The sequence below is a fragment of the Anabrus simplex genome, chromosome 1 (genome assembly GCF_040414725.1).
Source record: "Anabrus simplex isolate iqAnaSimp1 chromosome 1, ASM4041472v1, whole genome shotgun sequence".
In the NCBI taxonomy this organism is placed as follows: Eukaryota; Metazoa; Arthropoda; class Insecta; order Orthoptera; family Tettigoniidae; genus Anabrus; species Anabrus simplex.
Genome location: NC_090265.1, coordinates 516,792,302 through 516,806,769, shown reverse-complemented (window position 1 = coordinate 516,806,769; position 14,468 = coordinate 516,792,302). Strand labels below are relative to the sequence as shown.

At 39.2% G+C, this 14,468-nt stretch overlaps 1 protein-coding gene across 2 annotated transcripts in view; it reads right to left on the bottom strand.

The window, feature by feature from the left end:
- LOC136868721 (zinc finger protein 665) overlaps positions 1-14,468 on the bottom strand; it is a 131,237-nt gene that overhangs the window by 92,009 nt on the left and 24,760 nt on the right. Inside the window, exon 2 of one of the 2 annotated variants that reach the window (XM_067144795.2) lies at positions 8,706-8,875. In XM_067144795.2, coding sequence (XP_067000896.1) covers positions 8,706-8,754 — 49 coding nt within the window. In that variant the 5' untranslated portion in view covers positions 8,755-8,875. Of the gene's footprint in view, positions 1-8,705; positions 8,876-14,468 lie in introns of those variants that run through there. The other variant, XM_067144796.2, reaches the window with a different exon arrangement.

Below are 14,468 nucleotides of genomic sequence, written 5' to 3'. Positions count from 1 at the left end.
ATGGTGTGTTGCAGTCTCTTACTCTTTCGTAGTAGTGTTTTGTTTCATGATGGCAGTTCATTAGTGCGTGTGCATAGAGGATGTAAATAGAATTTGTGTCATAATTTGTAAATAAACTATTGTACGCAACTGACTGCATTTTGTGTGCGTCTTTGTGAATTCATCAAGACACAGGTGAAGTGTATGTACAGTGCGACAAGTGTTTCACATTCAGGCTTCAAACACGAGGGCTAACCATGGAAGAAAATTTCTTCTAGAAACACAGAACATTGTCGTAGATCGAGCACGATTTTTGAGAAAAATGTATGACCTGAAACATGAACAATATCTGAGGCAACGTATTTATAAAATGGGACTTGGATGAATCAGCCGCACAGTAAACATTTCATTTAGCAACATTCAGGCAAGAGCGGTGGATTGAAGGTGCCCATCGGAAAATGTGAAAGACTGATTGTTTACATGCAGGTGGTATTAAAGGTTTTATACCATGGTGATGAGAAAATTATTGTGAAGTGGATCCAATTCACAATGTCTTAATTACTGGAATGATGCTTATTATCTAAAGGGGTTCAAAATCGCAGGTAACGTAGACTCGTGGTGTTTCTTACATGGTGGTACTAATCACAGGTAATGGAAACCCAGGGTATGTCACACACAATGGCACCACTCGCAGGTAGCACAAAGCCAAGACATTTCGCACATAAGGGCACCACCCACAAGCAACGCAGACCCATGGTGCTCCTCACCTAGATGTACTAATCGTGGGCGTCGGCATTCCCGTGGTGTTCCTCACTTGGTGGAACTATTCACAGGTTACGTATACTCATTGGGTCACTCACATAGTGGTACTAATCATAGGTAATGCAAACCTACGGTGCATTACACATTATAATAACACCCACAGGCTACACAATCCCATGGTGTTCCTCATATAATAATAATACTACTCTCTGGCAACGCAGACAAATGGTTTTCCTCAAATAGTGGCGCCACTATTACCGTGGTCTTTCTCACATAGTAGTACTGACCGCAGGCAACGTAGATCTATGGTGTTGTACATAAAGTGATACTACTCATAGGTAACACAGACCATACTAAACACAGTGGAACGGACTAGTGGAATATACATGATGATCTCTTTCACAAGCAATACTCAGATCCATAACGTTCCGCACAGAATGGTACTGCTGCTATATAACACATACCCTCGCAATGTGGTACTAGTCGCAAGTAACGTCGAACCATGGTGTTATGCACGTAATGGTACAAATCACAAGTAATCTCATGGTTCTAATGTCCTCATCCCTTGGTTGCCCCTTATAGTCATCTCTTACGACAGGCAGGAGATACTGTGGGTGTAGTCTACGTCTGCATCCCCTACCCACAGAGGGTAGAGAAAAGGAAAAAGAAGGGAAAAATGAAGTACCAGACAAAGAAAGACAGGGGCCACGAAGGGCGTGAAAATGAAAAACTCCCTAAGCCTCAAATGCTCGAATACCATCGGGGTCAGAAAAGAACAAGAGTTGACCAAGGGAGGTCGGAAAGGATGGATGAAAGTGAGGAGCCTGGAACAAGTAAGTGGAAGCAATGCCAGGACTCAACTAAGGGCCCCGTGGTCGCCAACCCACGCTCCGAAGTTGAAAGCCCCTGGGACCCCTATAGGTCGCCTCTTACGGATACCGTGGGTGTATTCTTTATCTGTGTCTCCCACCCACAGGAGGGGAAGTGGCTTATAGAAGACCTGCTATTAAGTCTGGAAGAACCTTCCGAAATAGTTATGGATAATGCTCCGTATCATTCAGACTTACTTGAGAAAGTACCCAATACAGCTGGAATAAGAAAGAAACTCAAGAGTGGTTGCTGAAGAGAAAATATACCTTTTAGTGAACAAGAAACTCAAGCTGAACTTTTGGAAAATTTTGCTCCCTTCGAAGTAGAAAAGAAGTACGAGCTTGATGAATTAGATCTCTCATGGAGCCATGAAATAGTAAGGTTGCCACCCAATTGACTTGGGCTCAAGTCAAGAGAGAACTGGCAGACAGGTATAAGAACTTCAAAATAAAAGATGTATAAAAACCTCACGTCAGAAGCCATCAACCGTGTGTCTGCAGCAGATTGGGAAAAGTGCTCCAATCATGCAGAAAATCTTCAAGGCGACAATTGGGCCAAGGAAATAGTAAGGGATGAAAGAATGGAGCCATTCATTATTAGTGTGAATGACAAATTTACAGATATTAAGATGAGTGAAAACAGTGACTAAGAAATCGCAGACTGCCTTGAAGCTAGAAACCAATTCTTAATACATTGTAACTGAATGTAAACTTATTTTTTACGTAGTTCTTTTTCTATATCACACAGACAAATATAGAGTATTCAATATTTAAAGTAATATTGTAAACCATACACAAATATTTTAATACAACTGATAAAGATTATTATGTAACTCAAAAGTATTTACCATCTTCTGTACTGCGCTGGAGCGTGCGACCCAAACAACTTCAGCTAGTGACATTTGTATGATCGCTTTCTAGGAAAACAGAAAGACTCACAGAAACATGTTCCAGATTTTTTTTAAAAAAAGTCACGATTTTCTACATTTTTTCCGCAGACAAAATTTTATTGGCTCAAAAAACAAAAACTTGGCCCCTTACTGAAATTTTCAATAAATGATTCTATGGATTTTAATTTACTTGTTGAGGTTTTTATTCTTAATAATGACTTGAAGTGGTTTATATGGAAAATAATTATACCACTGAAATCAGCAGTCTTTCCTGAAGCTTGTAGTATAATTTGTTTTCGAACATTGTCCGAAGTAACATCAGGAGCTTAGGAGATAACATACAGCCTCCAAAATGATGTGTTCAATAATTAATTAGACATTTCTTTGCCAGTTGCTACCTAACCTTGGCAACAGTGTAATTTCTCTGACCCAACTGATTTGGTGGTTGTGACTTTAGGCAAAGGAGTTACTGAATGTGTGGCTAAATTTCTATAAAACAGAACTCAGGGAAATAGAGTAGGTGATATGAATAAGCTTAAGATCCATCTTCTGTCAGAATAAACATAAAAAACAGAGTTGCATCATGAGATGTTTAAAATCCTTTAGATGGAATTTGTTTATACAACTGTCCAGTGTATCAGATACACCTCAAGTGAAGGAGATCCATCTCTTTAGTGGAAAACAAATTTTTTTCATCTGCACAGCAAGATCTGTCTTGCAAGTGACTTCGGTCTCATGCTTCTGCTGAAATTTGTTTCACAAGATGTATCTCATTTTTATTCATATAAACCATTATCTGAACCTGTAATGATTCCGCAAGGCAGTATTATCTGACCTTTATGGTTTCTTATACATAGGACAGCCATAAGTTTCATCAGTAGTTTCAATGTACTAAGTACTAAATAAAACTACACAAACCCATTAATATACATATATATTTTCAAAAAGCACAAAAAATGCTGCAGAATGAACATACTCTTATTCGATATGATCACCATTTGGCAGCGAAGATGTTGAAACCACCCATCAACAGCTGCACGAATTGTGTCCAGTGGAATTATTTTGACAGCTGACATGATTGGTATTTTTAACATCCCAATTTACGGTGCCGTTGTTGACATGCTATCGCCTCGAATTTCTGCCACAGAGAATAATCCAATGGATTGAGGTCCAGACTTCCACTAGACAAGTCAGCAGCAGCGATGAACTGTGGGACATTGGTTGCCAACTACTGTTGCATCGTTTTTGCTTTGTGTGCAGGAGCTCTATCCTGCTGAAAAATCCACGATTTCCCTTCAAATGGCTTTGAATTGATACGTGGTATCACGTTTTCCAACAATGTCTGGCAGACAGTTGCAGAAGTCTTTACTCTGTCTTCGCAAAAATGTACCTCCAATTCTCCCCACCAGGAAATCACCCACCATACCATGACAGAAGCAGTGTGATGTCCGCGCTGCACATATGGAACTTGCTCTCTTGCTTCCTTGGAGGACCTGCGTACATATGATCGATTGTTTTGCTTGCTAAACGGCTCTTCCAAAAGTGAATATTTTTTCATCTGTGAATAGGATGTCGCGATACTAGCTCTTCCCATACTTTGCTAACAAAACCTGGGATCGAACCCGGCATATCTCCTTTAATTTTTCAGTTAGTAAATGCCATGTGTATCTTTTATAAGAACCAATACGTAAATCATCCTTCAAAATATGTGACATAGTTCGTGGAGGTATATTCATCTCCCGAGACAAAATTGTTTGTTTACGCAAAGGATTATAAGCTATAAATTTCACTTTTGTTCCGTACTGAAGTGCAATTATAAGAAATAAATTGACCTTTTCAATACAATATATCAAGTAAATTATTATTTCGTATGGCAAAACAAGGATACATTATAAGTACATATAAATACATATTTCTTAAATAAGTATGTGATTTACAAGTCAGCATTCAAAACTTAATGTCCAGACTTTTCAGCCAGTCTTGGAACTAGTTTCAGCCACTTAGTGGCCATCTTCAGCCAAATAAAAATTAAACACATTATGTGTATACCAGACAAAGACTTGCAGGAATAATTATAACATTAAAATACATATATAACCAAATTATGGTTGTGACCTTGTCATAATATGATGTCTTTAAGTTGACTTGGGACCTCAAGCAAAGAAGTCAATCTGGAAATGATAGCCAGAATTAGGAATGAATAAACATACAGAAAAGAAATTAAAAAAGAGAAAAGTTATTTATGAGACCCACCTCTATAGTGAAATGTACAGTATATCTGATATCTGATGTAAAACAAGCTCTGACATACTGGAGGAAGCAGGCAGGCCATGTAAACAAAGGAGTGGATAGGGAACAAGCATTGATTTGCTGTAGATAGGGTGAGGTGAGGGAAAGAAGGAAGGGAAAGAAGGAAGGGAAAGGGAAGTGAGGAGGGTGGGAGGGGAGGTAGAGGCACAGGGATGAAAGAGAGAAGGGGTAGAAATAAAAATTAAACAGATCACGTGATAACTATACATATGTATACAAAATAACACAATTATTTTTTTTTTTTTAATAGCTGACATGATTGGAATTTTTAACATCGCAATATTGCAGTGCCGTTTTTGACATGCTATCGCCTCGTTTTGCTTGCTAAATGACTCTTCCCCAGTGAATATTTTTTCATCTGTGAATAGGATGTGCGATACTAACTCTACTCATACTTCGTTAACAAAGCCTGGGATCGAACCCGGCATATCTCCTTTAATTTTTCAGTTAGTAAATGCGCAACAATGAACAAGCATTGACTTGTTGTAGGAAGCAGGCAATGTAAACAAAGGAGTAGAAAGGGAGAGGAGGGAAAGGGGGGAGGGAAGGAGGGAAAGGGGGGAGGGAAGGAGGGAGAGGAGGGGTGAAAAAGAGAAGGGGACCAAATTTTTATTTTTTTTATTTTGGCTTTACGTTGCACCGACAGATAGGTCTTATGGCGATGATGGGATAGGAAAGGTCCAGGAATGGGATGGAAGCGGCCGTGGCCTTAATTAAGGTACAGCCCCAGCATTGAAAATGGGAAACCACGGTTGCCTGGTGTGAAAATGGGAAACCACGGAAAACCATCTTCAGGGCTGCCGACAGTGGGATTCGAACTCACTATCTCCCGGATGCAAGCTCACAGCTGCACGCCCCTAACCGCATGGCCAACTCGCCCGGTCAAATAAAAATTAAACAGATCATGGAATCACAGATAAGGCTTTCTGTAAATGATATTATATTGAACAGAGCAATAATTGAGTTACAGGATTGTGAGCAGCTCCAAAAAAGACCTTGACAAATTACTGTGTTGGAGTGAAAGCACCTCATGGGGATCACTGTAAGTACCTAGGTGGGGTATTCACATCAACAAGGTCGTAAATAAAAATAACAATTCTCTTCAGATCTACCATGACCTATCTTCAGCCTACAGCAAAACTACAGCCTCTTCCTGCGAAGGCTGGAAAAAAAGGACCACCACACGGCAGTTGTCCTCTTAATTGCTCTAAGCTTGTTGATAGTTTGGAAAGATAGCCACTCACTCCAATTCCCAGGACATCAAGATGATTTGGTGTAGTTAAGACAAATATCTGTAGCAGGCACATTCGCAGGGCTAAATGGTAGAAGTACTGCTTCTTTTGCAGCTTGATCAGCAAGTTTGTTGCCCAGAAGCCCTACATGGCTTGGAAGCGACACAAAGGTCTTTTGGGTGCCAGCATTGAACAACCTGGCTAGAAGGTCATGAATCGGCTGCAGCAATGGATGTTATGGGAAATATGTTTCAATAGACTGCAGAAAACATAACGAGTTGGTATATACATAAGAAAGTGGCCTTGTTCATGCCTCTGTGCAAACTCCAGAGCTTCTAAGATAGCATGGAGCTTTGCAGTATACAGGGTGCAACAACAAGGTATAGCCAACTTTCAGGTTACATTTCTCACACATAGAAGAAAATATGTTAAACGGATTTCAATGTTAGAACTCATTTTCTATAAGTCTACACCATACAATAATCATGGGAAACACACAGGAACAGAACGTACCAGCAAACCATATGGAACTCTTTCTCGCCAGAAATTTTCAAAATGCCCTCCGTTACCATTGATACATGCATCAACCTGCCACCATATTGAATCAGCACATCCCAGTCATATACGATGATGTTACATCACAACAAAAACAAGATGTTGAACATGAAGATAAATTCAAAGAACAAACAACCTATCAAGAAAGTAGTTATGACAACCACTTAGGAAAGCTGTAATTTGTACGATGGAAGTCATACTATTTTTAACTGTGAGAAATTACTCAAATGATCAGTAGAAGACAGATAGAAAATGTTCCGAGAAAAAGGGCAGTGTCATAACTGTTTGAATCCAGGACATATTGCAGAAAATTGTAGAACATTGAAGTGCAAGAATGTGGACTTTTACACAGCACACTTTTAGATACAGAGGAGCATGACGACGAACAAAAACAAAACACTGCAAACAACCAAGTGCACATAAACCTTTGTGTCAAATCTCAACATTCACCTGCTTCTTTCAGTGTGAGCTTGATGAAATAAATAACATTGAAAATACTATTGTCGATGGCTTTAACTGATGTGAAAGATGCTCATGGAAGAAGAACGATATGCTGAGGCTTACTGGATCCAGGATCTCAACTGAATCTAATAAAAGGAGGTCTGTATAAGAAGCCTGGTTTACTGAACATGGAGAGCAGCAAATAAATCAGAGTTAATTGCTCCAAAGTGGAAACAAAAAAATTACCAGAGTACACCTTGCTTTAAGGCAAGAAGAGCCAGTGTTTCTGATTTTTGCCATTTATAACAGAACGACTGCCACAGCTTGAGCTCAAGAAAGACAAGTTTATTATTCCAAAGAACATTCGCTTGGCACATCCCACATTCAGCAAGTCTGGAGACATAGACATACTGATTGGTGCTGAACTCTACAGGAAAATAGAAATGGGTCCACCCAAAAATGAAGCTGTAGGTCAACCAGCTCAGCAAAACACCCAATAAGGCTAGGTTATAGGCAGTGAAGTTTTAGAGAACAACAAGACTCAGCAACTGCATGCATAAAAATTAGCAATCAACAATTATCAGATCAGATGGAAATATTCTGGAAGCAAGAGTCAATTCTGGAAATTCAGCATTACATAACAAAGGAAAGAATATGAAAAATGGAAACTGTTTCAAGGAATAAACCAAGTACATTCATCATAAGTCTACCAATGAAGCCAGATGTCATCCTTGGAAAATCAAAAAATTATGCACCAAGGAGACTAGAATCATTAATCAAGAGATTAAACAGATAACCAGAACTCAAGACTGCTTACACAGATTTCATTGATGACTGTCAAAAACTAAGGCATATGAGCTTGACTGAAACAAGCCAAAATGAAGAAGTGATTAATTCATACTTCATACCCCATCAAGCAGTGGTACATCCAGATAGTGACACCACTAAAGTCAGAATGGTGCTTGATGGCTCAGCAAAGAAATTACTTGTTATGTTACTCAACAACAAGCTCATCATAGGACCTAATATGCAGTGAGATCATTTTCACATCGTACTTAGATTGGAGGCTAAGATAGAGGAAGGAGGGCAAGCGGGAGGCCCAGAGCAAGATGGACAGACTGTCAAGAAAAGAATAAGAAATAGAAGACTTGACTGGAATACAATTACTGAAGAGGAGTGGTGGGAAGAGAGGCAATGGTGGAGAAGTACTATCAACATCCCGACCTTGTAAGAGCTGGATCAGGGGAAATGAAAATTATGATTGACGACTTAGATTTTGCAGCCATAAGTATGTCATGACATCAGATGTGGAGAAGATGTTTCGGCAAATCCTCACCCACTCTGAAGATCCCGCACTGCAGAAAATTTTGTGGAAAGAGGAACCTTCAGCTACTGTGATGTTTTATCAATTAATCACAATAACAAACAGAATAGCATCAGGACCATACCATACCATACTGTACCATACCATACCATACCATACCATACCATACCATACCAAGAGATGTCTAAACAAATTGGGTGCTCCGCTAGATGGTATTACTACTGCAATTACAAAAACTAACCTGTCAACGACAGGTATACAACAGCTAACAGTAAACGTAATATAGAAACAAAATTAAAAGATGAAAATTAAACTTTTAGGAAAAATTCAATAGGCACTATACCTTTTACAACTTCTGGCTCTTCAACTTTAATAGTGCTTGCTGGCTCCATGGCACAGATGTATCTGATGTACAACGAGCAGTCACTATCTGTCAGTTTCTCCACTTGAAATTAATACAGTAGTTGTATTTTGAGAGGCAACTCCAGGGCATGTGACCAAATCCATAGAAACCTGCACACAATGAAGTAAAAGTTAGGATATTACCACTGGCATTATCGGATCTAAGATAATCTAAAATAAACAAAGCACACCTTCAAATTATAATCTTGAACATTCAATATGAAACAATCGCTATATAGAACACACTGTTTCAGGGCTCTAGCAAAAATCTAAGTGGATTTAGTTAACAAATCACCTCTACCACTAACTTTTGCAATTTTCTCTCATTTAGAGTGTTTCAAAATCACAGGTACAAATTGTAGTGAGGTATACAGAGCAATGAAACAAGGAAAAAAGTCATGATAAACATAGGTCCAGAAACCAACCATTTCAGAAACATGATTTAATCATGCTTAATATTGCAGGTACCAGGCTTCACATTGGATATCAACAGCATCATGTATTCGTAGCAGAATTTGAAGTAGTAATGGCACTTCACACAATAATGTGACCATCTGAAATGGATGTCAGCCATCTCTTTGATAGAAAATGTGTGAAGTACCTTGACAATTGCTTCAAATGGCTCTACAAACACAAGACATTGTTGACATCCAATGTGGAGCAAGGTGCCTGTGTCTGGAACATAGAGCATGAACAGCACTGTAAGAGTTGCAAATGTGTTTACATAATATCTCTGAAATGGTTAGTTTCCAGACATACACTAATGTCCAAAAGTTAAGCATAAGTTACGAGTAAGCAGGGCAACAGGAAATAGACTGCAAATCGCACGACATATGCACCTACCAACCATACATGTTCGCTCTGTATAAGAAAGGAGTGTTCCCTGCTTTGACCAGCGGCGTAACCACAAGGTAAACACAGCCAGTGCCTGCGCCCCATATTCCCTCAGTCGTGTTTGCCCTGTTATAGTGTGCGGAGTGTAGCCTCGTGGTGAACGTGACAACATAATGGCACAATGACGCCATTTGGACCCTGTTTTGCAGGGCAGAATACTCGGCCACCTGGAAGCAGGCCAGACATATACCAAAGTCGCCGTATCGTTGAATGTGCCACAAATGTCATTTCCAGGCTTTGGAGACGATTTTGAAACACAGGAGATGTTAGACGTAGGCCAGTACCACGTCGACCAAGGGTAACCACCCCACAGAAGGACCGATATCTGGCCTTAACCGCCCGACGAAATCGGAGTGCACCTGCAAGACAATTGTCGGCAGAGCTTGCAGCTGTCTCAGGGATTGCTGTTTTCCGGCAAACTGTGTACCGGAGGCTCAGAACAGCAGGACTGTTTGCCCGACGTCCAGCAGTGAGCGTCCCGCTCACTCCAGCACAGAGACAGGCCTGTTTACTGTGGAGCCGTCAACATCGAAACTGGACCACGAATGAATGGAGGCATGTGCTCTTCATAGATGAATCCCGCTTCAGTTTGCAGAACGATTCCCGTCACACATTAATCTGGAGAGAACCGGGTAGCCGATACAACCACAGGAACATCATTGAACGGGACCGGTATGGTGATGGTGGCATCATGGTGTGGAGTGGCATCATGCTGAATGGTAGTACGAACCTGTACATCTTCATGGGTGGTCCGAGGAACACTGTTAATGCTCGGAGATACAAGGATGAGGTACTGAGACCACATGTTTGGGTCTTCAGAGGTGCGGTTGGTCCAGACTTCCTCTTATTGGACTATAATGCCCGACTGCACCGCGCTGCTCTGGTAGATGAATTTCTGGCTGGGGAAGACATTTATCGCATAGAATGGCCAGCGAGGTCTGCGGATCCGAATCCTATAGAATATGCCTGGGATGCATTGGGGAGGCAAACTGCATCCTGTCAGCCTCCACAAAGAACCCTCCAAGACCTTCGCATTGCCCTTTCGGAGGAATGGGATTGACTGCCACAAGAGCTCTTGGACCATATGATAGAAAACATGCCACGTCGCTGCGAAGCATGTGTGGCTTTTAGGGGTAACCATACACCCTATTAACAGCATATTTTGTTCTGGAAGACACTGCCAAGTTCTGTTAGTTGTTGTCAAAGGTGTACCTTAGCTATCAGAACCTTTCAGATACTGTTTTTTTTTTTAACAAGTTGTGTGACATATGGTGTGCGAGTCAGCTTCCGTCTGTTCAGCAATCTGTCTGCCATTCCTATCAGGTGGTATGACCTCGTTTAGTGATTATGCTTAACTTTTGGACACTAGCGTACATTTATTGGGATTTCTTCATGTTTCTATGTTGTTTACTCATCCCTGGAAGCTGTACTTATAATTGAATCACACTGTCTATACTGCATGTCTAAATAAAACAAGCTCCCACAATTACAAGATGTTAGAATCATTCTGTATTGACAGTTTTCACTTTTCAAAGGAACTTCAATGCGTCCTATTAATACATACACATCTCCATCATTAGATGGAGTAGTAATAGTCAAACATGTTTCAACTCCTTTGGGCCACCTCCAGTGAAAAAAGGTTAAAAAGTTATTTACATAATTGATGCTAAAAAAATGTGTTAAAACATAATAAGGAAAGAATGAAAAACAAAAGAGACATGACGGAACTAATTCAATATATACACAATTCCATCATTAGATGGAGTAATAACCAAATAGTTTGAGATCTCTTCAGTGAAAAAGGTTAAAGTTATTTAGATAATTGATGCTGAAAAATGTCTTAAAACCTAATGAAGAAAATTTTAACAAATGAAACATGACTGAAATGAACAATTTGTGTTTATGGTGAGATTGCGGACCTCTTAGTCAAAAACTTGCAGCGAGTTATAATTAAAAAAACAGGACAAAATCACGGTGCTAAAAATTCAAAGAGCCAGTCTGTCTCTGTTGAGTCACCATCACAAATAGTTAAGAGAGGAGCAAAATAACTTGAGAAATTAAGTTTCAGAGGATGTGACACATAGTGGAAAACCGCCAATGAAGTTCAAATTTTTTTAATAGTTACACTCTCGAAAGGGTGTTTGCTGAGCCAATAATAGACACGGTCAGTAAGAATGGGACCGTTAAATTTGAGAAGGTCAGGCTGTTTCGAGAGGACAACTACTCAATAAATTTGAATTTCACTGGCGGTTTCTACTATGTGTCACATACATTTTACCTGGCATCTCTTATCTTCTCTAACATAGCTTCTCAATTCTTCGCTACCCCCTGTCTATTTAAAAATAAGGCAGACACACCTAGCTAACATTGGACATGATCATTGAGAACGGGACCGCTAAAACTGAGATGGTCAGGCACAGTGATTTCGTCCTGGTTTTTAATTATAACACACTGCAAGTTTGTGACTAAGAGGTCCACAACCTCGCCATAATCACTTACTGTTTGTTTCCGTCATGTCTCATTATTGTTTTCATTCTTTTCTTCATTATATTTTCACATTTTTTCAGCATCAATTATGTAAATAACTTTAATCTTTTTCACTGAAGATGTCACAAACGAGTTGATCATTACTCCATCTAATGATGGAATCGTGTATATATTGAATTGTTTTAATTCCATCATGTCTCTTTTGTTTTTCATTCTTTCTTTCCTTAATTATGTTTTAACACATTTTTTAGCACCAATTACATAAATACTTTAACCTTTCTTCACTGAAGATGGCTCAAACGAGTTGAAACATGTTTGACTATTATTACTCCCTCTAATGATGGAGATGTATATGAACTGAATAGAGGACACATTAAATTTCCTTTGTAAAGTCAAACTCCCTCAAGTCATTAACATAGTCTTATTCAGTATACCCCAATCAAGTTGTTCTACTATGCCAAAAATACTGAAAACACCCTTTATCTCCAATGTGAGACCACCATATATCATGTTTTCAGTTAAATGTATCAGAAAAATAGATTAGCATACCTCAAAGATAACTGTAGTTTTGTCAAATTTACTACTAAATATATTAGATGCTTTGGATTATATAAATGTTTTATTTCCTACCACATATCGTATTTCATCATCCACCTCAATACAGCATGTGAATCTTACTTATATCTCAGTAATGGAAAGGAACAAACAAGTGTCAAATCAAGTACCGGTAATAGAAACATGATGAGATAGTGTTCCTATTCATATTCCTGTCTCTCTATAAATGACTTACTTGTATCTCCATTGATCTGCAGTGTTATATTTATTATAACTAAACAAACACTTTATATACAATTAACATGTAGTAACTTTAAATTATAACTATTTCACGTGTTAGCTTCAGAATGGCAAGAACAGCTACATGTCATAAAATAAAGTGTAATTGTCTTTTTGGTTTTGCATCACACTGACTCAGATAGGTTTTGTGGCGATGAGATTAAAGCGGGCTAGGAAAGGGAAAGAAGCAGCCATAGCCTTATTTAACCCTTTCAGTGCTACACCCAAGATATCTCGTGTGCGGCAGTATGTCACGTCCGTGATGCCCCCAAGATATCTCGTCAGCAACTTCAGCTAAATTTCTGAAAATGAAATCGATACCTTTGGAGTTTTCTTTGGTTTTCAAACTTGGGTGTCAGCAAGCTACATCTTTTAGGAACATAATGGGCCGTAAGTCAAAATGCAGCCTAAATTTTAATGCTATCTGCAGTTAAATATCTGAAATGATGTACTCAGCCTGATATGCAAACTAGGCTGGTAGTTCCAAAATGCACCAGTGTCCAAGGCTTGTAAAAATGTCTTCAAGTAGCGGACGGTGCATGCTTTCGGAGTTCGAACTTATAGAAGCTGTGGATACTCTTGAATCAGAAGATGAGTACTCACATATCAGTGATTGAATATGAAACATTTTATAGGAAAGAATATTTTTGGCTCTAATGGACAACCCTGATTATTTCTGTGCTTAATTTTTCAACAAAAATGTAAAAAAAAACTGGAATTCTTTTGCCAGGTCAGATTGCATTTATTATTACTTTTGCTCATGTTTCATATATTTCATGTATTTTTAAACATTATATTTTAAATATTCAGCACGAGGTGTTTTGATAGTCTCTCAACATATTGGCAGTGAAAGGTTAAGGTACAGTTCCAGTATTTTCCTGTGAAAATGGGAAAGCATGGAAAAGCATCTTCAGGGTTGCCAATAGGAGGGTGTTTAAAACACACATTTCCCAAAAGCAATTTGTCAAAGTGTAACTGTCTGACCATGACTGTACTGTATATCATCATCATCATCATCATAAATTCCCTTTATCCAGCTGTAGCCAGGTAGGGGCAAATATGGTTCCTCTCCACTTTCTTCGGTCTTTCCACCACTCCTCCTCCAACACTGTGTCCCAGTCCAGGTTTCTTTCTATAATGCTGCATTGGATGGTATCCTTCCATCTCAATCGTGGTCGTCCACAGCCTCTCCTTCCTTGGATTTGCATTTCCATCACCTTTTTTGGCATTCTTTCATCGCTCATTCACTTTATGTGCCCAAACCATCTTAGTCGGCTCTTCTCTATTCTTTCATTCATTTTTTCCACTCCAATTTCTTCCCGGATTTTCTCATTCCTTATTTTGTCTCTTCTACTCTTCTGTATCATACTCCTCAAGAACTTCATTTCGGCTGCCTGTATTCGACTCCCATCCTTCTTTGTCATTGTCCAAGTCTCTGCTCCGTAAGTTGTTATGGGTACATAATACATCTTGTACATAGTATCCTTTG